The sequence below is a fragment of the Microcaecilia unicolor genome, chromosome 1, assembly GCF_901765095.1.
Source record: "Microcaecilia unicolor chromosome 1, aMicUni1.1, whole genome shotgun sequence".
NCBI classification, from domain to species: Eukaryota; Metazoa; Chordata; class Amphibia; order Gymnophiona; family Siphonopidae; genus Microcaecilia; species Microcaecilia unicolor.
Window position 1 is genome coordinate 556538569 of NC_044031.1, and position 26885 is coordinate 556565453.

At 43.5% G+C, this 26885-nt stretch overlaps 1 protein-coding gene across 36 annotated transcripts in view; it reads left to right on the forward strand.

The window, feature by feature from the left end:
- Positions 1 to 26885, forward strand: part of RIMS2 (regulating synaptic membrane exocytosis 2) — a 1685778-nt gene that overhangs the window by 1021861 nt on the left and 637032 nt on the right. For all 36 annotated transcript variants that reach the window (XM_030217702.1, XM_030217600.1, XM_030217677.1 and 33 more), the window contains 2 exons: positions 4267 to 4313; positions 6377 to 6489. In XM_030217702.1, coding sequence (XP_030073562.1) covers positions 4267 to 4313; positions 6377 to 6489 — 160 coding nt within the window. The remainder of the gene's footprint in view (positions 1 to 4266; positions 4314 to 6376; positions 6490 to 26885) is intronic.

Here is a 26885-nt window from a genome sequence, read left to right on the forward strand (position 1 = left end):
CCTGCCCCCCTCTATCCATCCATACCCAGCAATTTTCTTCTCTCCCCTACCCCTCTCTACCCATCCATGCCCAGCAATTCTCTTCTCTCCCCTGCCCCCCTCTGTCCATTCATGCCCAGCAATTCTCTTCTCTCCCCTACCCTCCATGCCCAGCAATTCTCTTCTCTCCCCTGCACCTCTCTACCCATCCATGCCCAGCAATTCCCTTCTCTCCCCTGCCCCCCTGTCCATTCATGCCCAGCAATTCTCTTCTCTCCCCTGCTCTCCATGCCCAGCAATTCTCTTCTCTCCCCTGCCCCCCTCTACCCATCCATGCTCAGTAATTCTTTTCTCTCCCCTGCCCCCCTCTACCCATCCATGCCCAGCAATTCTCTTCTCTCCCTTGTCCCTCTCTACCTATCCATGCACAGCAATTCTCTTCTCTCTCCTGCCCCCCTGTATCCATTCATGCCCAGCAATTATCTTCTCTCCCCTGCCCTCCATGCCCAGCAATTCTCTTCTCTCCCCTGCCCCCCCTACCCATCCATGCCCAGCAATTCTTTTCTCTCCCCTGCCCCCCTCTACCCATCCATGCCCAGCAATTCTCTTCTCTCCCCTGCCCCCATCTACCCATCCATGCCCAGCAATTCTCTTCTCTCCCCTGCCCCCCTCTACCCACCCATGCCCAGCAATTCTCTTCTCTCCCTTGTCCCCCTCTACCTATCCATGCACAGCAATTCTCTTCTCTCCCCTGCCCCCCTCTATCCATTCATGCCCAGCAATTCTCTTCTCTCCCCTGCCCTCCATGCCCAGCAATTCTCGTCTCTCCCCGTCCCCCCCTACCCATCCATGCCCAGCAATTCTCTTCTCTCCCCTGCCCCCTCTATCCATTCATGCCCAGCAATTCTCTTCTCTCCCCTGCCCCCCTCTACCCATCCATACCCAGCAATCCTCCTCCCTCCCCTGCCCTCCCCTCCTGCTCCCATCCATGTCCAACGATTCTCCGTTGCCCCATCCTCCCATCCCGCTCCTATCCATGTCCAGCGATTCTCCGCCGCCCCCAGCCTCCCCTCCCGCTCCCATCCATCTTTTTTTATTACCTCCATTGAAGCGCTGCGTTATTTAAAGCCCTGCTGCCCATCTCTAGCCTTCCCTGTTTGCTTCATGATGAGTTCGTTCCCTGAGTCCCGCCTTCGCGGAAAAAGGAAATGACGTCAGAATGACATCAGAAGGCGGGACTAAGGGAACAAACTCATCACGAAGCAAACAGGGAAGACTAGAGATGGGCAGCAGGGCTTTAAATAACGCGGCGCTTCAACGGAGGTAATAAAAAAAGATGGATGGGAGCGGGAGGGGAGGATTGGGGCGATGGAGACTCGCTGGACATGGATGGGAGCGGGAGGGGAGGTAAGGATGGCCTGTGGTGGCGCCCTCCTGCCATGCTTACCTCGTTCACTGGAGCCGGCTCGTCCTGGAGAACAACCGGCTCGCAAGATCTTACAAAATTTAACAGCAGGCTCTTGCGAACCAGTGCGAACCAGCTCCAGCACACCACTGCCTATACTGCTGCCACAATCTGGATGTCCTCCAGAAATATGTGAAAACCAAACTCAGACCCCTACTTGAGAGCTACCAAAGTGGTGAAATAAACATATTAAACAATAATGGAGGCACAATTGATCCCTGCAACACCCCTGAAAAGAATGGCTTTTTCTTAGACATTCCATCTACTGTTTGTACTACAAAAAACTATTAGTTGTAAATGAATTAAATCATCTCAAGACCATGGCTCCCAGTCCTAACCTCTGTATTCATGCTAGTGGCACAACATGGTCAACAGTATTGAAAGCTGATGCTACGTCAAACAACACTAACAGAGAGTCCTTCCCCTGACCCCCATGTACCTGAAGAGTATTATACATTTCAAGCAACATTGTTTCTGTACTATGGGAAGACCAGAAGCCAGATTGATGTGAATGCACAACTGCTGCTTTCTCCAAAAGATCCCCTATTTGCCTCACTACAACTTTTTCTATAATTTTATCCATAGAAGGCAGATTTGCAACCACATGATAACTGCTAATGTCTCACATATCAAGCTTTGCATTTTTGTCATGTTTTATGAATTCAAGCAAGCTGTTCTCTGCACTACGTCCAGCTGATCTATGACCATTTGGAAGTATGGCCTCCAGAGCTGAAAACTATATTCTAGATGAAGTCTTATCAGCAACCTGTAGTGGCATTGCCACCTCCTTTTTTCTGCTGGTTTTGCCTGTTGTTCGGCAGTGAGACCATAAAGCAGTCATCCTGTCTCCTAGTTGGTGCTCATCAGTTTCTTATCTCTGTTGTATATTTCTCCTTTAAATTTCAGCATCCTAATTACATGACTGCATTGAGTGAGTGTTTGTCAGTTAAAATTCAGTACAAAAATGTGAAACAATGCGTTTGAGATGGAGAAATCTTTGAAAACAGTACATTTTAATTAAAACTTTCTTTTTTAACAAGCAGTGAATATTGAAATAGATGGTGGGGGACAGATACATTAACGTTTCTGTGGAATACAATCTGTAATAAATACTTTGCATTGTTGGAATGATTGTTTCTTTGATGAGTGTTTATAGTCTTTTAGAGTTTGGTGGGGTTCCTTTTAATGATTATTTTATTGTTTATTGTAAAACGCTGTGTTCTGTTAAAATTAAGCTGTATATCATCAATCAAGTTTTAATAAAACACAAACAAAATACATAATGGGGGGAAGAGAGATGAAATACTGATGTGTACTGACCAGTAGAAAGTCATTGGAAGATTGTGTTTAATGACCATAACGTAAAAAAAAAACAGTGGGATAGAGCCGTTGCTAGAGGCAGATGGATGCTAGGCTGTATAGGAAGAGGTTGTTAAATTAAATGTCAGATCTTTCATGCTTCTCCTCTGTGGGTTATACCTCATCTAACAACCCATTTACCAAGATTGGTTTCTTTGTTTTAAAAAATAAATTTAAAAAATTTAAACACTGACTTGGAAAGAGAGCAATATCCTATATATGACCACGTTTCTGTGGCTAGTAATGATATATATCTTTACTAAAATCTAACAATTACTGGAGAACTCAAGCTCTAAATAAATTATTACAAACTGATAAGTGGAGCTTGAAGTAGAAATATAAAAAGTTTTCAAGTGTCCCTTTAACAGGAGGAGAAATCCAACCTCTACAAACTTTATCTAACAAATGGAACCTCAAACCTCCAACAAGGGACCATGCCACAGCACTTGTAACACCCTGTATATACTGGAGTAAATTCCTATCATTGGTTCCTATTAAGAAAGGAGAATAGAAAAAAAGCCCAAACGAAAAAACTCATCCTAAATGAGAAAACCGTATGGGTTTAAAAAACTATCCTCCCTTCTTATATATATAGACACTGTAAAAGGAACACCAAAACCTAACCTACCTACACTAACCCCAACCCAGAACCAGATTACTTAATAGGAGACACCTTAATAGGAGACCCCTCAAAAGAAGAGAGCCCCAAGTAAACTAATCAAACACAAGAGCAGTGGAAAAAAAACCAAACCCTGCCCACTATTAGAAAAACTTGGAAGTCCCTCGTAGCCAAGCATCCAAAACGTAAAAAACTTTATACTTAGCTTTATTCTAACTTGAAAGCTCCAAACGAGCCTGCAAAGATGACGTATAAGGAAAGCTGGCCCTTGAGGGACTACAGATTGTTTGTGGCCAGCTTTCCTTATACGTCATCTTTGCAGGCTCGTTTGGAGCTTTCAAGTTAGAATAAAGCGAAGTATAAAGTTTTTTTACGTTTTGGATGCTTGGCTACGAGGGACTTCCAAGTTTTTCTAATAGTGGACAGGGTTTGGGTTTTTTTCCACTGCTCTTGTGTTTGATTAGTTTACTTGGGGCTCTCTTCTTTTGAGGGGTCTCCTATTAAGGTGTCTCCTATTAAGTAATCTGTTTGATTACTCAAGTTCTTGTCTTTATCATGCGAAAAAGTAGCTAATGTGTGGTTCGTTGGCTCATTCAAGTGGTCTTTTACTAAAGATTAGCTCAAGTTATCTGCGGCAGGGCCCATAGGAACTAAATGGATTCTGTGGTAGGTAATATGAGCTAATCTTTAGTAAAAGACTCCCTTAGTTATTAACATATTTAAAGGCACCCCATGCATTCGCCATTACTTATCATAACAAGCATATGCTACACTGTGCAATATTTTACAAATGCATTTGGAATAGTGACAGTTGATCGGTTTTCTTTTCTTTGTGCTCTTTCAGAGATATACCTAGAATACCTGACAGTACACATGCACAATTGGAGTCCAGTAAGTTACATTCTCTGGTTGAATGCTTCTCTATTTGTCTTCTGTGTGATAATTCTGTAACTGGGCACCTAAAATTCGGTACCGGGAGGGCACGCATTAGGAATCTATTTTAATGGAATGTAACTGTCTACTTTTCTTTATAGAATACTATACTAATATAACTGGACACAGTGGCGGCCCAAGTCAAGATGCCACCCCCCGGGCTGAGATGCTGCCCCCCTTCCTTCCTCCTCCCTAGTCATGGCATTTAGCTTGTTTCGTCACATTCCAAAAGTCAGCAACGGCAGTGATTCCCATACACTGCCCTGCTGCTGGCACCTGCCTCTTCCTTTTACTGTGGCTGCCTCTGAAGAAACAGGAAGTTACATCAGAGAGGTGGCCACAGTAAAGGGAAGAGGCAGGTTCCGGCGGCAGGGCAGTATATTTTATTTATTTGCTGCATTTGTACCCCACATTATCCCACCTATTTGCAGGCTCAATGTGGCTTACATTATGTTGCAAAGGCATCATCATAAACAGAGTAAGAGGTTCGGCATAATGTTATATATTAATGTGTATGAAATCAGATGGGTCAATAGAATGATATACATAACATAAAAGTGAGAGCAGGTTAAGGTATAATGATCAATAATGATAATATGAGTAAAATAATCAGATTAGAAGGGATCAGTATTAGTTGGTTCAAGTATAGATTGGAATCAAGTCATATGGGAATCGCCACCAGCTTTTGGAACGTGATGAAACAACCGGTAAACGCCACTAATGGGGTGGAGGAAGGAAGGGGGAGATTCCGCTCCCCGAAGAATGGTGAGATTACGCTCTCTGAAGAGTGCTGCCTGAGGCCCTGCCTCAGGTGGCCTAATGGTTGGGCCGCCCGTGACTGGATATGTACATGCCTTACATTTAGGTTCTCACACTTTATGCCAGCCAGAAAGTTGGTGTAAGTGTGAGTGCCTAAGTGTAAAAGGATGACCTGCCTACAGTCCATTTATGCTCTACCCTTGTCTTTTTGCCCCTTGTAAATACATGCTGTGCATATTTAGCGTGTATTAGCAGAATAGCACTTAGGTGCCAGGCTGGCATATACATGCATAAATAAGTATCTACAAGTGTATATGGTAGTGTTCTAAACATTTATATGCATAATGGGTATGTAAATGTTAGCACTTAGATTATCACACAAACAAAAAAAGCAACACTGGGCCTTCAAGACTGAGACAACAGGAGTATTTTATTGTTAAATGACCCGACATGGGCCGTGTTTCGGCGTAAAACAATGCCTGCCTCAGGGGTCAGAGATTCGTCACAAGGTGTATAAACAGTTTATGCGTTCAATGCCTCTGAGAATAGATGAATAAAAACTTTTCAAGTCAAGCGTTCCTGCCAGTAAAGACAGTCGCGATGCAGGAAGTGAACTCCTGTATTAGTCTTGTCTCTTTTGGAAACAGATTAAGAAATCCTGTTGTCTCAGTCTTGAAGGCCCAGGCCCAGTGTTGTTTTTTTGTTGTGTACTTTCTATGTATGCTGTATACCCTCTCTGTTTGTTCAGCACTTAGGTTATAAAATTTCCCTCAATTTGCACTACCAACATATATGTGTTTGCACTAAATACCGAAGATACACATATTGCTTACAGTATTCTAGAAGTTACATAAATAAATGTGAGTCCCACCCATACCCCACCGAGACTCTACCTCTGTATATGCACATATGTACAGAATATTTTGGCATTTATGCACGTATGTGCACACATCTGCTTGTATATAATAATCTAAACTTTCACATTTAACCACATTCCTTTTTTTAAATGTTTTTACGAAGTGTAATTTAGAACTTTTATATCTAAAACATATGTGAAGGAGTAGCCTAATGGAGGAATGGGCTAAAAACAAGGTAAACCAGGGCTGAAATACCACTGTCATTCCTTGTTATCTTATGCAGGTTACTTAACAATGTATTATTCTTTCTTTCTACGCAAATATATCTGCTACTCTTTTAGTATTTGTGCAAATGTGTACATACTTTGTAATATGCCTGTATTAATAAATATGTGCTTGTTACAGGTTCTAGCTCATTTGAATCTCAGAAAATGGACCGCCCTTCTATATCAGTGACTTCACCTATGAGTCCTGGCATGTTGCGGGATGTACCCCAGTTTTTATCCGGACAACTTTCAGTATGTACAGATTTGTTCAGTTTTCTTTGTGCTTCTATATCATAGGGCATTGCTTTGTCCTGATCAAAAAAGAAACTTGAAAGCCCTATTCCAGGCCTGCTCCTTGAAGAATCGTACTCTTATTGAACCAGTAATTTTCAACCCAGTTCTTGGGACTTACCCATCCAGCTGGGGTTTCAGAATATCAATAATAAAAAATGGATGAGATAAATTGTATGCAGATTTAACTCATGCATTTTTATTGTAGTTATCCTGAAAACCTGACTGGCTGGTTGTGTCCCAAGGAATGGATTGAGACCCATTAAATTAAACAATATACGTCTTTCTCTTCTGAGACCTTGGTGGACACTCTAACATGCACACAAATTAAACAATATATCTCTTTCTCTGAGATCTTGGTGGACACACGCACACACACACTTATACTTCTATATTTCAATTAAGGCTAAGACTTCTGTTGTTGTTGAGTCCACATCCTGTCAGAGCTGTTTTTCTCTTAACTTTCCTCACTGCCAAAAACTATAAGAACACAACAGCACACAGCAGCAGTAGTAGGAGATTGTAAGTTACCCTTTAGCCTTAGAATTTTTTTCTGAGGGAGGTAATCATTAATTACATCCATTGTCTCTTGTACTTCAAGGGATGCACAATACTCTACAAAATTTTCCTCTGCTGTAAAATGATGAGCAGCTTCTGTGTCTAATTATTTCCTTTTTACCCTGAAATAGAGCCTTCCCCTTGGACTCTAAATTGAAAAGACTTGCCACATCCTTCTCTTTTTCCTTCCTTATAAATCTGGGAGCCGTTTTCTGGACTAGGGCATCTAGTACAAAATTGTTAAGACTAAGACCAGTAATAATATCATTAGCAATGTTATTGCCAGTGCTGAGGTTGACATAACAGAATTGGTTACATAGTTACATGTAAATTGGCATCAAAGCCAGCTACTATGTCAGCATCAAAACTGACAGAGGTTGGCAGGAGACTTCACTATCTGCCCCTAATTAAAGACAATTAATGTAATTGGTGCCAAGTGCCTTCACTTGTTTCTTTACTTTCTTTTGTCTTCTGGCTTATACAAAGTGAGACATGAAAAGAAATTATGACAACCATTTGTCAGAATGACATATGGGGTGCCTACCAGTTTTTTTCCCTAAATAGAGAAAACCTTTCCTAAGGAAGAGATCGAGGGAGTGTGTGTGTGTGTGTGTGTGTGTGTGTGTGTGTGTGTGTTTGTAATAGAAGAAAAATGGTGGAGAGCTAGGACAAGGGAATATTTACTAAGACCTATATAGTTGCAATTGGTCATTCTTTTGCTCTCCTATCCTGCTAGCTGCTTCTCCTTCTGTAGTAAACCCAATCTTCAAATTATACCAACAGATGATCAAGGTAGGTTAAGTCTAAAAGGATCGAGAGATGTAGTAGCCATGTTACTACACTTTTAAAGGTAATCAATAGAAATAGAATAAAATAAAACATAGAAAAGAAAATAAGATACCTTTTTTTATTAGACTAACTTAATACATTTTGTGATTAGCTTTTGAAGGTAGCCCTTCTTCGTCAGATCAGAAATACGCAAATGTTGATAAATAACAGTATATATAAGTAACATAGTAACATAGTAGATGACGGCAGAAAAAGACCTGCATGGTCCATCCAGTGTGCTACTTTTTGTGTATACCCTACCTTGATTTGTACCTGTCCTCTTCAGGGCACAGACCGTATAAGTCTGTCCAGCACTATCCCCGCCTCCCAACCACCAGCCCCGCCTACCACCACCGACTCTGGCACAGACCGTATAAGTCTGCCCAGCATTATCCCCGCCTCCCAACCACCAGCCCCGGCACAGAACGTATAAATCTGCCCAGCACTATCCCCGCCTCCCAACCACCAGTCCCGCCTCCCACCACCGGCTCTGGCACAGACTGTATAAGTCTGCCCAAGATGGAGAGGCGATGATATGGCCACCCTTTTACTATGGGAACAGCAATTCATTTTTCAGCGTAACACCATCCATCCACATGGTCTCAATTTAGAAAAACTTCAACCCTCTTTTTTTAAATTAAATAACTGCATAATTTTAATCACTATTTTGGTAATTGTTCTTTCACTCCATTTCCCTTGTTCCTTTCTTTCCCTCTTTTCTTCCATCCCTCCCATCCCCCTTAGTCCTTTCTCCCTTTTTCCACTCCCTTCTTTCTTCCTCATCTTTCTCCTTTCCTTCCTTATCCTACCAATCTTTATCTCCCTTCGGTCCCCTACCCCCTCTTCCTCCTTCACTTTTCTCCCTCTCTCTTACCTCCCCTTTTCCCTTTGTTTCCTCCTTTCCTTTTCTTGCTCTATCCTTTTTTCCTTTCCCCTCCCCCTCTTCCCTTGTTTCTTCCTTTCCTTTTCCCGCTCTACCCTTCCCCTTTTCCCCTTCCCTCTCCCTTCCCTCTCTTTCCTTTCCCAGTCCTATCTTCCCTTCCCCCTTACCTCACCCGCCTTCCTTTTTGCCTCCTTTTTTTCCATGGTTTCCTTTCCTTGCTCCTCGCTTTCTCGCGCTCCCTTCCCTCTCCACTCTTTCCCCCTCTGTTTTGCTTTTCACTCTATTTTCTCAGCTTTCACTGGATCTATTACATCGTTACTTGGAATCATGCAACAATTCATGTATAACACTATACATCCCTTAATCTCCTTTCTGATTTTTAATTAAACATTTCAGATTTGTACCCTCATTCGTGTAATGTCTCCCTTTTATTTGCATAGTTATTTTTCACTTTGTCATTTTTCCACCACTATTTTTTCATTGCAGTTTTTTGCTGGGCTTATAACCTACTTGCCTAATTACCTTCCTCAAAAAAAAAAAATCTCTTGGTGAGTTGTAACACATGTTGAATCTTATCCACACATAAAGCTTGGAGCTGTTCTTAGAGTGCTTCAGGCATATGAAACATCAAAGTGTTTCAGTGACAGTCTATTTTATTTTCTATGTTTTACTTTATTTCTATTGATAGTCTAAAATGATGAAAGTAAGAACAAAAGCAGTACCCAAGGACTATGATGAGTCATCCATTTCTGGCTTGGTGTAAAGAAATCTGATCTTCAGGTCAACCTACTAGATTGCTGAGTTTTCTGCAGAAATGGGCTAGAAAATTTTATACAGCCAGCTCATTTTTATATTATACAAATTACTTTGTTGCCAAAATTTTGTGAACAGTTTTGTCCCAAATTTTAGATTTTCTTTTCAGAAACCCATGACTAGTACTTATGCAGATATAGTTAAGTTTAGCACAAAATTCCACTTTTGTGAAATGTTGTGTGTGAAATTTTGCATAACAGGTGTGTATAAGTGTTTAGTAGGTGGCTGCCTAGCATGTACCTGGAATCAGATTAACCCCAGTACATAAATAATAGAGGTTGGATTAAGACCCAGACTGGAATTCTCTGGGAGGCCATAATCAACTTTATTCTTTCTCCACACTCTCACACTCTCAGTAAGCCAGTCCAATTTTAAGGCTGCTATTCTGAACCAACTTGTTATATCAGTCGTGTTCCTTCAGTCTAATAATAATGATGTGGCAGGGGTATCCAAGATGTCCACATGTACCTGACATTTAAGCTTCTTTGTCCTTCATCTTAAATGATGATGAAGCATAGGTGAAATGATTCTGCTCATTCCCTCAGCAAAATCAAGCCTCTACATTGGACAGTATTGTTAAATTTATGGAGAAACCTGGAGCACAATGTACACAGTCAGGCATTAATCCATTTGAGACATTGGTGGGCATAGGCGCCGACTCCGTGGGTGCTGTGGGTGCTCAAGCACCCCCAATAATCTGGCAGTGTCACGTGACGTCGTCGTGTGCATAAAGTCCCGCCCGGTCTCACTCCCTGCACCGTCCCGACGCGATTCCCTGCCCTGCTGCAGTCAGTGCACCACTCACTGTGCTGTCCACCGGCCTACCTCGCCTCCTACCTCCTTCAAATGTTCCGGAATCCGGAGTCCAGACGTGCCTAGTTCGCCAACGCCGTCGGAAGCTTTCCCTACTCTGGCTCTGCTCTGTTTCCGCTCCTGCTCCCGCATAGGCGGGGGATGATCACCAAAAGCCTGAAACAGAGGCAGAGCAGAGCACAGAGGAGCTTCCGGAGCCGCCGTCGCCGAAGCCTGAGTGGTGGGCCAGTGAGTGCATGCCCTCAGTCGGTCCTCCTATCCAGTCCCGCGCAGCCGCTCCAGACCAGTTCCTGCATGCTCCCATGGCCTGCCCTGCACACAAACACAGCTTCATTTTTTCAACTTCCGGGCGGGCCCACCAGCAGCAGTATGCAGCAGTTTTTCCTGTCCCGCGTAGGTGGGAATCGGGGAGAGCTCGAGATCGCCAAAGTGAAGTGCTGTACCTGGCACACAGATTCAGGGCCTCATCATAGGAGCCAACTGCCCAGGTAAAAAAAAAAAAAACCCACAAAAACATTTTGTGTAATAACTGTTAATTGGTATGGTATTGGATTACTCTGAGGGGGGGGCGGTGTTTGGGGGGTGGTGGAGGGCTTAGCATTGGTTAGGTTTATGTATAATGCTGATGGGCTCTGCACAGCCCAGATTAAAAAAAAAAAGTTTTATAATTTCATGTTGGGCTTCTGGATAGGGGGGGAGGCTCTGCAGCAGTGCCCAGGTTAAAAAAAAAAAAAAAGTTTTATGTTTCATGCTGCTGATGTGTTTCTGGGTGGGGGATTGGGAAGGGAGGGCTAATGCCAGACTATGGGGGGTGGGTAGGACAGAGCTGATGCTGCGCTGCGCTACATGGAGTGGTGGGGGTAGGTAGGGGAAGGGCTGTTAACTGGATCCAGATTCGTCCGACAGGGTTGATCCATCCAGTCCTGGGCTTGCCTCACTTTTGGCTATCTCTCCCTATGAACTTCACAGTTCTTTCAGTTAGTTCTCCATAACAATCTAAAGATTTGTCTTAATCTTTTAAGTTGTTTTAATTTGCTTTGTTACCCGTATCATATCAGATCACATCCCGACCAAAAAGTAATTGATGCAGTGCTCTGCTGCATATGGGAACTTGCTCCTTGTTGTTTTATGGAATGCAATGGTTATTATAAAAAATGCACTTGCCTTTTTTATTACTGCTGTTTCACAGAGAGATATTGAATAATGAGGTAGGATCTTCCTGTAGAATTTCTGTCCAGAGGCAGTCTAAGTGTGCCACTGCCAAGTATTACATATTAAGGCAGGCAGGGCATTTACTTTAAAAACTTTGTTTTAATTCATTTATCCAGCCCTTGCATGCACATGGTTTTGATTTTTAAACCCAAAGGTGAATTCTAAGGGTGGTTGAACAATTAGATAAGATATAAACTGTGTTTATTCCGAATTAATTGGAATATGTCAGTTTTTGGAATTGGAAATGCACGTCTCTGATGTTGTCCATTTTAGTTAACTTCTTGAGGTTCCTAGTTCAGTTCTTTTGCCTTTATAATTGATCTCAGGCAGTTAGTGCTATTATGGTACGGTGATGTTCTGAGTGTTTCTTTGCCCAGGTTTGGTGTATACTGTTAAAGATGTCTTAGCAAGGTGACAGTACTTTGATGGTGTAGCTGTAGTAATGTCTCAGGAATAAGGAATGGGGGGGATGAGGGAGATGGGGGAGGGGGACAAGGGGGAGGGGGAATGCACCACCTGTAAAAAAAAAAAAAAAAAATTTTCAGCACCCCCAATCATTTTGAAAAGTTGGCTCCTATGGTGGGTAGTGGAGGATCTGCAGTGTAATTACAGTTGGAAGTCAGCTTGAATGCCAAAGCTAAAGCTCTATCTCCTCAGCTGCAATCTAGTAGCTCGCTTTTGGGAGTTTGAGCAGTTCCATGACCAAAAGCTGCTAGAGACGCCACAGAACAAGGGGGGGGGGGGGGGGGGGGAAGCAACATCAGATGGGTGATCTTCCATGGTCCTTGGCTTCTGAGAGCCATAATAGCATTGTGAGGCTCAAAGCTGAGGGGGAGGAATATTTGGAAGCTGATGATAAAGCTGAACTGCTTAACAACTATTTCTGTTCTGTGTTCATGGATGAAAGGCCGGAGGTAGGACTGCAGAAAACAAGTGTTAAAGGGGATGGATGTATGGTAGACCAAGACCTGTTTGCGGAGCACTGTGTTTGTGTGGAGCTAGCAAACTAAAAGTGGACAAAGTGACGGGGCCTGATGGGATACATCCGAGGGTGCTCAAGGAATCCTGAGAAGTTCTGGTGGCTCCACTGACGGACCTCTTCAGTGCTTCCTTAGAGTCTGAAGTGGTCCTGGAGGACTGGAGAAAGGATGAATGTGGTCCCTTTGCATAACAGCAGAAGTAAGAAGGAGGTTGGGGATTACAGACCTGTCAGTCTGACCACAGTGGTGAGTAAACTAACGTAAATGCTTCTGAAGCGGAGGATTGTGAGGTTTCTCAAATGGAATGGAATGTAGATTCCGAGGCAGCGTGGGTTCACTAGAGACAGGTCATGTCAGACGAATCTGATTGATTTCTTCAACTGGGTGACCAAACAGTTGGATGTGGGAGGGGCGTTAGATATGGTATACTTAGATTTCAGCAAATTCTTCGACATAGTTCTGCACAGGCGACTCATAGATAAACTGAGTTCCGCACAGGTTACTCATAAATAAACTGAGTCCTCTTGGTATGGGACTTAGAGTAACTGGGTTAAAAATTGGTTGAACGGGAGACAGAGGGTAGTGGTAAATTGCGCTTGCTCTGAAGATGGGGATGTTCTTAGTGGAGTACCGCAGGGATCGGTCCTAGGGCCGTCTCTTTTTAAAATCATTTTGAGTGATATTGTGGAATGGCTATCTGATAAGGTTTGTCTCTTTGCGGATGATACCGAACTCTGCAACAGAGTGCACACCCCGGAAGGTGTGGATGACATGAGAAAGCACCTAGCGAAGCTTGTGGAATGGTCTAATATTTGGAAACTAAAAAATTCAGGGTCATTAACTTGGGTCACAAGAATCCAAGGGATCGGTACAATATAGGGGGTGAAGTGCTTCTGTGTACAAAGGAAGAGCGGTACTTGGGGGTGATTTATGTCTGATGACCGTAAAGTTTCCAAACAGGTAGAAAAAGCGACATTCATAGTCATTAGGATGTTTAGGAGCAAAGATGTGATAGTTCACTTGTATAAGTCTCTGGTGAGCCCCCATTTAAAGTACTGCATGCAATTCTGGAGACTGCACCTACAAAAAGATATGAACAGGATGGAGTCGTTCCAGAGGGCGGCTAACAAATTGGTAAGTAGTCAGGATGAATCTGAGAATGTATTAGTTCACAGAAAGGGTGGTGGAATGGCCTCCTGGTGGATGTCGTGGAGACAAGGACTGTGTCAGAATTTAAGAAACCATAGGACAAGCATATGGGATCCCTTAGGAAAAGGAAGAATTAGTGGCTACGGAGGATGGGCTGACTGGATGGACCATTTGGCCTTTATTTGCCATCCTGTTTCTCTGTTTGTAGAACATCCGCTGTACTAAGTACTAGGTCTAGAATTTTTCCTCCTCTTTTTGGCTTCTGTACCAGCTGCTCCATAAAGCAGTCCTTGATTTCATTAAGAAATTTTACCTCCCTAGCATGCCCTGATGTTACATTTACCCAGTCAATTTCAGGGTAATTTAAATCACCCATTATTATTGTGTTCCCCAGTTAGTTAGCCTCCCTAATTTCTGATAACATTTCTACTTTGTCTGTTCATCCTGGCCAGATGGATGGTAGTACACTCCTATCACTATCTTTTTCCCCTTTAAACATGGAATTTCAATTCATAGGGATTCCAAGATGTGTTTTGTATCCTGCAGGATTTTCAACCTATTTGATTCAATGCTACCCCTCCACCAATTCGATCCACCCTATCATCACTATGATATAATTTGTACCCTGGTATGACAGAGTCCCACTGGTTATCCTCCTTCCACCAGGACTCAGGGTTGCCTATTATATCTAATTTTTCATTTAGTGCAATATATTCTAACTGTCCCATCTTATTTCTTAGGCTTCTGGCATTTAAATATAGACATTTCAAACTATGTTTGTTGTTCCTATTTACATCTTGCTTATCAGTTGACAGTGATAATTTGCAATCTATTTTCTCCTTTTTATTTAAAGACACCTGGTCTACTATGGTCTCTATTGTAGCCTCACTATCAGGATACCTTATCTTCCCTGTTTTGGTGATATCTTTGAAAGATACCTTGTTCTGAACCATGTGCTTTTGTGCGACTGTTCGCTTCGCTGGCCCAGCAAAGAGAGTCTTCACGATTCTTTTTATATTTTCTTTTCTTTATATCGTTATTCGTTCTTCTTTTAAAAAAAGAAAAAAAAACAGTATTTTTTTCTTAGTTTTTGGCACGTTCTAAGTTTTCTTTCTTTTTGAAGCGGCCGGGTTTTTCCCCTTTTTGTGCCCTTTACTTTTTTGGCACGATTGCATCGTTTAATTTCGCTGAAGCCATTTTTCCTTCTATGTCATCGAAGACACCCAGTGGCTTCAAACGTTGTACTCGGTGCAACCAGACAATCTCAGGTACCGATACCCACGCTTGGTGTATCCAGTGCCTTGGGCCCGACCGTAGCCCAGCCGCTTGCAGTCTGTGTCTTTGCATGAAGAAACAGACCCAAGCGTCTCAAGAAGCCCAACGAGAGAAGCTTTATGGGGCTTGGTCCGATCCTTCGACATCGGTACCGAGGTCGGCGGTATCGACATCGAGGGACGCATCAACGTCGGGAGTGAAGGTAATGGCTGCGGAACGACCAACTCGTGCTGGGAGCAGTGAGGCATTGAGTGGTTCTCCACCTGTTTCGAGGCCTCCTGTTATGCAGGCCCCCCGGGACCGACCTTCGTCAGACCCGGCCCCGAGGAGACGTGAGGATTCCACGTCTTCCTCATCGGTACCGAGGAGTCTCAATGATGGGCGTCGAGCGAAGGCGAAGCACCGTCATCGTTCTCCTTCGACACATGGTGCCGGGAGCTCCGGGGTGTCGAGGGATTTGGCACCCGAGAAGCGTTGGCTCCGAGAGGATCGCTCTCCCTCTATTCAGGAGGTGCCAATTTGTCGATCTAGCAGCCCAGTACCTGCTCCCGAGCCTCGACAGATTCTGCCACCGGCTCCTTTATTTATTTATTTATGGTACATTTCTACCCCGCAGCCTTGTCCGACGGTGGCTCTCGACGAGCGCATCAGGGCCCTGTTTCCAGAGCTTCTGGAAGGGTTGCTACGCCAGTCTGATTCGGTGTTGGGGGTGCTTGCGCCTTCCGTACCGTCTGCTGCAGCGGCATCTGGCCCTTCATCTGTGGTGAGGTCCCCGACTTCGGTGCCGCCTGCCACCCATGTTGACTCCCCTTCGATGTCGGTGGAGGAAGCTTCACCTGAGTCCAGGCGGGCGTCGACTTCTTGGCACCGCCATCGAGGATGTCGTTCCTTGGCATCGAGGCAGGGTCAGTTTCGGACTGTTCTGAGGGATGTCTTGTCCGATACTGAAGATGAGCGTTTGTGGGAGGAAGAGGAGGATCTCAGATACTTTTCTTCTGATGAATCCTATGGGATTCCTTCTGAACCTTCCCCTCCACTAGAAAGGAGACTTTCTCCACCGGAGAGTCTATCCTTCACCTCCTTTGTCCGGAAAATGGCTGTGGCTTTTCCCTTCCCTATGGAGGCTGAGGATGAGCCCAGGGTTGAGATGCTCAAGGTCCTGGATTATCCTTCTCCGCCTAGAGAGGCTGCAATGGCTCCTTTGCATAATGTACTGAAGGAAGTCCTTATGCGAAACTGGTCGTTCCCTCTGTCTAATCCCGTGATCCGAAAAAGACTGAATCCCAATACTGGATCCATGGGGAGCCTGGATTGATGAGGTCTCAGCTACTTCACAATTCCATGGTGGTGGACTCTGCTCTCTAAAGAGCCAAGAGTACTAGGGACTATGCCTCAGTGCCCCCAGGCAGAGAATCTAGAACCTTCGACTTCTTTTGGGAGGAAGGCATATCAGGCCACTATGCTCGCTGCCAAAATCCAAACATACCAGCTCGTCATGAGCATCTACTTTCGGAACCCGATGCGGCAATTGTCTAGCTTGGTTGATGCACTCCCTCCGGAGCAGGCCGAGCTTTTTCGCCAGGTGGTCAGGCAGCAAAAGGCGTGTCGAAAATTCCTGGCCAGGGGTATGTTCGACACTTTTGATGTAGCATCCAGGATCGCTGCCTAAGGTATAGTGATGCGCAGACTCTCATGGCTGCGTGTCTCTGACCTGGATCATTCGGTCCAGCAGCGGATGATGGATGCTCCTTGCCGGGGGGATAACCTTTTTGATGAGAAAGTAGATGATCTAGTTGACCAGCTCAAGAAGCACAATTATGCTATGGATTATCTGTACTGCCAGGCGTCTTCTGCTACTACCTCCTCATCTAGGAGGTTTTTTTTTTTAGGGAAGAGGAGTGCTCTCCATTCCTATGCTAGGCTTAGGTACACTCCTGCTTTTCGGCAGCCTGTCCAGGCTCAGTCCCAGTGTGCTTGTTCTTGTCAACAGTGTGCGCCTAATGCCATTGCGGCTCCCCAGCAAATGCAAGGGACGGACTTTTGACTGGCTCCAGTTCAGCATAGCCTCAGTAAAGTGTTCGTGCTGGACGACTTTGCCGGTTGGAGGGAGGTTGATATTTTTTCACCAAAGGTGGCCTCTCATAACCTCCGACCGGTGGGTTCTTCAAATAGTCCGGTCAGGATGCACCCTCAATCTGGAATCCAAACCTCCAAATTGTCCACCGGGAGATCATTCTTACAGTTCCCAGCACAAACAGGTACTTGCAGAGGAACTCTCCACCCTTCTGAAGGCCCAAGCGGTCGAACACGTTCCACCAGGGGAAGGGCTGAGATTCTATTCCAGGTACTTCCTTGTGCTGCCTTCTTTACAATGCAATTGGGGTATCCCCTCTGGATTTTTTTTTTGTTACATTTGTACCCCGCACTTTCCCACTCATGGCAGGCTCAATGCGGCATGGGGCAATGGAGGGTTAAGTGACTTGCCCAGAGTCACAAGGAGCCAGTGGCGTCGCGAGGGCAGCTGACACCCAGGGCAGGTCGCCGCTGCGCACCCCCCCCCCCCGGGTGCAGCGTGGCGCACCCTCCCCCCTCCGGAGCGCAACTCCCCCCCTCCCGCCGCTGGGGGGTGCCAGCGCCTCACTGGTTCCCTGCTCTCTCTGCCCCGGAACAGGAAGTAATCTGTTCTGGGGCAGAGAGAGCAAGGAACCAACAAGGCGCCGACACCCCCCAGCGGCGTGCACCCGGGGCGGACCACCCCACCGCCCCACCCCCTTCCTACACCACTGCAAGGAGCTGCCTGTGCTTGAAGTGGGAATCAAACTCAGTTCCTCAGTTCCCCAGGACCAAAGTCCACCACCATAACCACTAGGCCACTTTGTTTAAATTCATGATCAGATGAACAAATTCTACGGTGTCTTAGAAACTGTGCAAATGGGATGTTTTGTTTCATATGTGGAGGGTGCATGCTAGAAAAAGAGGAAAGCAGCAAAAAGAGCATGGCACAACCCAAGAGAATCACTCTTGCAATACAAAGCAATCCAACAGCAAGAGGATATTTTACCTTTCGTCATCAAATACAATACACACACCACTAGGTTGAGACGGATAATAAAGAAACATTTTGAATTATTAAAAACACACCCAGCTTTAGCTAACGCAAACATCTTATTTTCTTACCAGAGGGGTTGTAATTTAGGAGACATGCTAAGCTTCAATGACGGAGCCAGAAGAAAGACAGCAGTAGCAAAGGGTTCCACAAGAAATGTGGCCATTGTTCCGTATGCCACATTATGACAGAGGGAGATAACTTTACACATCCTAAGACAGGAAAGAAATGTATTTTCCGATCTATGACCTCATGTGATACTATAGCGGTGGTATATTTAATTATATGCCCCTGTGACCTGATATATATAGGTCAAACCACAAGATCATTAAAGACATGATTGATGGAACATCGTTCTTGTTTGAAGCTTTTTAAAAGGGAAGCCCCTATGGTGACTCATTGCGAATCAGCGGGACATGTGTTTGATGACTTAAGATGCATAGTTTTGGAGCATTTAAAACCCATGCAAAGAAGTGGAGACCTGAGATGGCGATTGCGGCAATTAGAACAAAAATGGATCTTCTATTTTAATACTACTGAACCAGAAGGATTAAATATCAGGGTTGAGTGGGCAGCATTTTTTTGGCACCCGGGGGTGTGTGTGAGAGTGGTGAACTTGATTGGAAGATTTAAATTGATGACGTACGAGTTGATGTCTGCCGGTGATTGGCAAAGTGATTGGGTGGAGTTCAGCTCATTGATTGAAAAATGGAGGCATATGTTGGTCAGTAACAGACCTCGTCTTCGGAGTGCAGCATATGCGATACAGGACTGTATATGTGTTCATGAATGGAAAAAGACGAGATACGAGAAATAAATCTTTACAAGAGTGGTGAACCCTTGAAGCAGCGACAGCGAAACGGGGATTCCCTTTTGGGTTAAGATTGATGTGACGGATTGAGAATGTAACGCCAGCAGTTTTGGAATGAAGATAAGTAACTGGCAGTATTATCACATCACCAGTTTGTAAAGTATTGTATACACAGAAATCCTGTAATCTATGGATACATGAATCTGTTCATTAGTGACTTTGAAAACATTTATTACTGTGGAGTTTTTTTGGCTAGATGATGTTGCGCCGGGCCCACGCCTTATAGTCCGAGAATTTCGGGCTGGCTGGGTGGCGATACTGAAGCTTTTTCTCCACTTAAATTAACACTAATTAATGTGAACTGAAACAGAGCTCTTTCTTGTATCCATTATGTTACACAGTGAGTGTGAAGCTGTGATTTTGAGTTTCAATTTAACAAATTATAAGCTTGAGTGAATTAATAGTCATTAAATTTTAACTGCCAGACGCTCGACCATTCTTCTAACGTTCAGAGATCCCTTCTCATCGTTTCTACTCCCTCCAGGGTATCCACTCTATTGACTATTTTCGTGTCATCCACAAAAAGGCACACCTTTCCTTCCAACCCTTCAGCAATATCTCCCAAAAATATATTAAACAGAATAGGCCCCAGCACCGACCCCTGAGGAACTCCACTTCTCACCTTCCTTTCCTCCGAGCAGATTCCATTTACCACCACCCTCTGCCACCTCTCGGTCAACCAGTTTCTTATCCAGTTCACCACTTTCGGTCCTAAGTTCAAGCCTTTCAGTTTATTCACGAGTCTTCTGTGGGGGACCGTATCAAAGGCTTTTTCTGAAGTCCAAGTAGATTACATCTAGCGCACGTCCCTCATCCAGTTCTTTGGTCACCCAGTCAAAAAAGTCAATAAGATTCGTTTGGCGGGATTTTCCTTTTGTAAAGCCATGCTGCCTCGGGTGCTGTAACCCATTGGTTTGTAGAAAGTTAACTATCCTTTCTTTCAGCAGCAACTCCATTATTTTTCCTACCACCAACGTGAAACTTACCGGTCTGTAGTTTTCCACTTCTTCCCTGTCTCCACTTTTGTGAAGAAGGACCACATCCGTTCATCTCCAATCTCGCGGAACCTCTCCCGTCTCTAAAGATCTATTAAATAAATCTTTAAGAGGTCCCGCCAGGACCTCTCTGAGCTCCTTCAGTATCCTGGGATGTATCCCATCCGGCCCCATAGCTTTGTTCACCTTCAGATTCTCCAGCTGTTTATAAACTCTTTCTTCCGTAAACGGCGCAGTATCCACTCCATTCCCAGATGTTCCCTCAACAGCCAACCGCGGTCCTTCTCCAGGATTTTCCTCCATGAACACCGAAGAGTAATAATTGTTTAGCATGTTCGCTTTATCTTCATCACTCTCCACATAGCCATTCTCATTATCTTTCAGTCTCGCAATTCCATTCCTATCTCTTCTCCTTTCTTCAATATATCTGAAAAAAGTCTTGTCACCTCTCTTTACATCTTTAGCCATTTTTTCTTCTGCTCGCACTTTCGCTAGCCGTATTTCGCTCTTCACTTCTTTCAGTTTAATCTGATAGTCTTTTCTGTGGTCTTTTTGTTGCGTTCTTTTGTATTTCTTGAACAAAGCCTCTTTTGCTCTTATTTTTTCACCTACTTGTTTGGAGAACCATATAGGCTTCCTGCTTCTCTTGTTTTCGTTTACTTTCCTCACAAAAAGAATAGTTGCCATATTTATAGCAGCCTTTAGCTTGGACCACTGTTTTTCCACTTCTCCTATGCCTTCCCACGCCAACAGCTCCTTCTTCAGGTATTCCTCCATTTTATCAAAATCAGTATGTCTGAAATCCAGTACTTTGAGTTTTGTGCGTCCGCACTCCGCCTTGCCCTTATATCAAACCATATGGTGTGATGATCACTATTACATAGGTGGGCACCCACCTATGGAAGGAATGGAAAACAAAACTGAGGATGTTATAATGCCTTTGTATCGCTCCATGGTGCTACCACATCACAAATATTGTCTGCAGTTCTGGTCACCGCATCTCAAAAAAAGATATGGTGGAATTGGAAAAGTACAGAGAAGGGTGGCAAAAATGATATGAGGAAAGGCTAAAGTGGCTAGGGCTCTTCAGCTTGGAGAGGAGACGGATGAGGGAAGATATGATAGAGGTCTATAAAACAATGAGTGGATTGGAATGGGTAGACATGAATCCATTGTTTACTCTTTCCAAAAATACTAGGACTAGCAGGTACGCAGTGAACATAGTAACATAGTAGATGACGGCAGAAAAAGACCTGCACGGTCCATCCAGCCTGCCCAACAAGATAAACTCATATGTGCTACTTTTTGTGTACCTTGATTTGTACCTGTCCTCTTCAGGGCACAGACCGTGTAAAATCTGCCCAGCATTATCCCCGCCTCCCAACCACCAGCCCCAGCACAGACCATAAAAGTCTGCCCAGAACTATCCCCGCCTCCCAATCACCAGCCCCGCCTCCCACAACCAGCTCTGCCACCCAATATAGGCTAAGCTCCTGAGGATCCATTCCTTCTGAACAGGATTCATTTATGTTTATCCCACGCGTGTTTGAATTCCGTTACCTTTTTCATTTCCACCACCTCCCGCAAGAGGGCATTCCATGCATCTACCACTCTCTCCGCGAAGAAATACTTCCTGACATTTTTCTTGAGTCTGCCCCCCTTCAATCTCATTTCATGTTCTCTAGTTCTACCGCCTTCCCCTCTCCGGAAAAGGTTTGTTTGCGGATTAATACCTTTCAAATACTTGAACGTCTGTATCATATCATCCCTGTTTCTCCTTTCCTCCAGGGTATACATGTTCAGGTCAACAAGTCTCTCCTCGTACGTCTTGTAGCGCAAATCCCATACCATTCTCGTAGCTTTTCTTTGCACCGCTTCCATTTTTTTTAACATCCTTCGCAAGATACGGCCTCCAAAACTGAACACAATACTCCAGGTGGGGCCTCACCAACGTCTTATACAGGGGTATTAAAACCTCTTTTCTTCACAAGAAACAAACAACTGGGTGGACTATCTGAAGGGTTTCGTCCGCTCCATGTAAAAAGCCAGTGCTCTCGAGTTCAAGGTGTGAAAGCTGCTTTCACAAGGGTGGGCATGAGGACAGGGAAAAAATGCTGGCAAGACAATCGACTGGTTCAGATGGAACTCCAACACCACCTTCGGTAGAAACTTAGGATGCGTGTGGAGGACTACTCTGTTGTGATGAATCCTAGTATAAGGTGCATCCACTACTAGGGCTTGAAGCTCACTGACCCTACGAGCTCAACACATCAGATCACATCAGATCCTGCAAAATCTTCTATTATAACAAATTAAAACTATATTAAAGTTTTGATGCCCCTTCAGTAAGGCCAACACACAAAGAGAGGCGTAGCCAGGTTTTGACTTCAGGAGGAGCAGACTTTTCTAAAATAGGCACCTCAGTGTCAGCCAGGCAGCAGTGCTGATGTTGTTGCTCAGGTGCAGTGGCTGTGGCCAGCAATGATTAACACAGGCTGCCTCTGCCGCATCCCACCTATGAGGAAACAGGAAGATATATCAGGAGGCAGGATTCAGCAGAGGTCCCGTGACTGGTTAGGGCAGGCAGCCATTCTTAACTGTGATTAAAAATATTCACATTTTGACTACCACCTCAGGAACTCCTTCCACTGCTAGACTCTCTGTTTAAATCAGATGATATTTTGTTTGTGTGGTGACTTTGACCACTAGTCCTGAGCATTTTTAATTTGGGTTACAAGGGCTGCCAAAAGTAGCCCTTGCCCCAGAGCCTATTTTCAAATAAGGCCAGACACTGTGAAATAACACAGTACCCTGCAAAAAGACACTTAAAACCTATACAGAAAAACTTACTACACTGTAACATCCCTAACCCACCTATTAAAAAACAGTGCTATATAAATATTACACTGAGTCCTAGAGCACCAAACTTAACAAACCATAACAGCCCCAACCCAATCCTTGAGAAGACAGTGCTGTAAATATTACACTGGGCCCTAGAACACCAATATACCTTATATGCTACAAAGTAGTAAATTTAAAACAAATCAGAGAAAATATTTCCTCACTCAATGTGTAATTAAACTCTCAAATTTGTTGTCAGAGAATGTAGTAAAAGCAGTTAGCTTAGCGGTGTTTTAAAAAGGTTTGGATAGCTTCCTAAAAGAAAACTCCAAAACCCATTATTAAAATTGACTTGTGGAAATTCCACTGCTTAGGTCTAGGATAAGCAGCATAAAATGTATTGTACTGTTTTGAGATCTTGCCTAGTACTTGTGACCTGGATTGGCCACTGTTGGAAACAGGATACTGAGCTTGATGGACCTTCAGTCTGTCCCAGTATGGCAATACTTATGTATTATGTACTTATCAAGTGGGGGTTGGAGTGATTCTGTTATTATACCAGAACTTTTCTCTGAGCCAACTGAAAGAGAGCTGAGCTCAGGGGCACTTTTTCTTGATTGGGCAACAGAAGCCAACATAACAGCCTGCGCCACATCCCCTGTGTGATCACCCACAGTGTTTTCCTCCATAAAGGGAGATGCTAAATTTAAATCTTGCTCTATTTTCTTTTAAAGATGTATATTCAACTTAGAGGTAGACCTCAGCATTGCTACACAATCAGAACAGGGACAGGGTTTAGTAACACTCTCAAACATCAATGGCAATTTTCATTTAATGTCTGAATATCCCAGTACAATACTTTCAGTTATCCCACAGCTTGGTTAGCAATGCCTATATCAGAGTGCCATTGTTATTTCCTGACTAGGGACCTTAGCAATGTGTTGCACAATCAACACCTTGAGAGCCAGAAGGTGTGCTGTTGGAGTAGAACCCTTAGTAGGTATTTGGTGCTCAACTAAGAACCTCACTGTATGTATATATATATATATATATATATATATATATATATATATATATATATATATATATATATATATATATATATAAAGAGAGACAACTAACACTGTGCAAAACTACAGAATCTCTGACAACTATTGCTCAATTCTTTATTGTAAATTATAAATAAACAATAACAATATATTACACCCACTAACAACTCATACATCATACATACCATTCCAACTACTCATGCTCCCCAAACACATCACATGCATTCAATCAGGAATTACCCACATAAATCCACATACACCCACAATTCAAAAATTTAAGATACTGAATGGTACAGACTGCAAAAACAGGGAGACCACATATCTCCAATCCGAAAGATTACATAATTCTTTCACAATGTTAACACATCAGAAAGCTAAATAATTCTTTTAACAGTGTTCACACATATGTGCAGACCAAGTCCTTAGATAAACTTGTCCCGTAGATTTTCTCACACACAAATCAAATGATGACACAACTGTTGCTCCTGTTGTTTAGCATTCCAATATGATGACACGATCACATTCCAGTTGTGTAAATCAATTTAAATAATTCCAAGACTCTGCTTGTCTCTCACTGTTTTCAACAAATATATTCAAATCAATGTGATTCTTCCACCATGATTGCTCGATACCATATCTCAGTACTACTTAAGTATTATCTTCTGCTATAATGCCTTCCAGGTGATAATCAAGGTAAACTGCATTTGAAGGGCCAGTCAGACCCTACACAGTCAGTGTTTCGCTATTGAAGCGTCATCAGGGGTCAACACCTACAACATAACTATTACCACTCGTATACTCATATATCACAAAACAAAAAAATACTGAAAATACACACAACCACACAACTCAACTTTACCGGCCACTTTGGAACGCCTGGGATGCTTCTTACACCCACACAAAATGGCGGGGTTCCAAAACGGACAAACGCCCGCACATGCGCATAGGACGCCTTGGGAAATCATTCCTTAAATATGTCACTCCCTATACGCTAATCCAATCAATTTCCCTGTTGAGCCCCATAGGAGCCACAGTATTCCACGTGAAGATCATGCGCTGTTCTCTGCGCAATAGCATTAAAGATATATTACCACCTCTGGGGGCCACTAACTGCTGCAGGAAAATAAACCTTAACTTGTGTACCTCATGATGTACTTCCAACCAATGTGCCACCAAGGGAGCCTCCACCCATTGCAATCGTAGAGAGAGAGAGAGAGAGAGACATAAATCAAAATGTTTAACATGGTCAGAGAACTCTAGATACTGTTTACAAAGCTATACTGCCTCATCCAACCTTCCTCTGAACTCTGGTTCCACCTTAGCTCTCTGAGACCTGATCTGAACATATATTTTGGTAATAAGTGTCCGGTGTCTGCCTGATCATATCAAGAAAACCAAGGAGGAAATCCAAGGGTAAATAATAGACATACGCCATGACTTTTGCTATCCTGAATGATCACTTGTTTAAAGTTAGATTAGATAAATATGCTTCTACTTGGAATTGACAGTACGCCAAAGGAAAATATTTACAGCAGTGGAATAGAAAAGCAGTGTCTCATTAATAACAGAAGGAGTTAATGTACTTTCACTCTGCTTACAGAATTGAAACACTCATGCTGCTCTTATTCAGTTCACACTAATTAGTGCTAATGTAATCACTGTTGATTACACATCTAGGGGATTGCTTTAACCAGGGCTTTTTTTGAGGGGGAACTTGGGTGTACTGAGTATCGGTACCTTTTCTATTTTCTGCTAAAATTGACCCATGGACCCTAAGTTTTAATGAAAGGCTCTACACACCAATTTTGCCTTGTCAAAGGTTCTGGGACTGGTTGCATGGGGCCCGGCTATTGTGGAAAGGGTCCCTCAGTGATCACCCCACCATTGAAGGGTGGCCTATCAATTGATTACCGGCACCTTTTTTTGCTAGAAAAAACACGCAGGCTTTAACACTTCCATAATATGATTTACAGTTCTTTGACAGTGAATGAGATACCCATGCTTTTGAATGTAGAAACAGGGCTGTCTGTATGTTTGGAAGCAGGATTTTATATTAAAACAATTTATAAGACTGATCAGTGACTTAGAAAATGAAACTGTGTGTTTAAGGAATTCTAGTCTGGGAAACCTGCCAAAGTAGAAATGTTGACAAAGTATATTCCCTGTGAAGCATAAACAAAGATAACACAGCTTGAGAAGAGTTCCAAATTTCCAGTAACTGTGCAATCTCAGCCTAAACTATGAAAGTAAATTTAGCTGAAGCCCAGAACCCTAAGAAATTAATACTGGGGTATGGGCTAGTTGTTATTTTACCTAGTTCTAATCTAATCTAATCTGAATCTCGGTGGAACCTCCAGTCTTTGGGCACTTACATTTGCAACCCTTTTGGGGTGTTATTGGGGGTACCTGACACTTAGCATAATTTATAAATGGAATAGGTCTCGATAATACCAGCCTTAGTAAGTGATGTGTCAGAAGCAAATGTGTTTCCTTTTATCCATAGATCCAAGCACATTGCACCCTAAATAACAGAAAGAACTAACTCCACAACCAAATATTATAAAGGTAGAATGCACATTTATTTACAGTAGCAGCAAAGATAATGTGCAAAGAAGGCAAGAATATAGACACAGGAAGCCTTTTCACAGAAATAGCTCATAGTAAATGCATCTAATTCCCCTAAGCTAGACTCCTAAGTAAGTCACACTGAGCCCACAGTGCTTATACAAAAGTACATGGCACACATACAACCTGATGCAGGCTCCTAGCAGGTGTTAGCGTGTTCCTCAGATGTTCAATCAGCCTCAGCGCAGATTTGCTCTGTGGATGCAATGTCAACAAAGCAGTGGCCTTTTGCCTTAGATAAGAGCCCCATTTTATACAGAAATCACAGTCTACAGTTGTGCTAATGATGTACATTCTGGCCTTGGGATGATGCATTCATAATGCTGTTTTCCCTATTATTATAACTTCAGGGGCCCCGA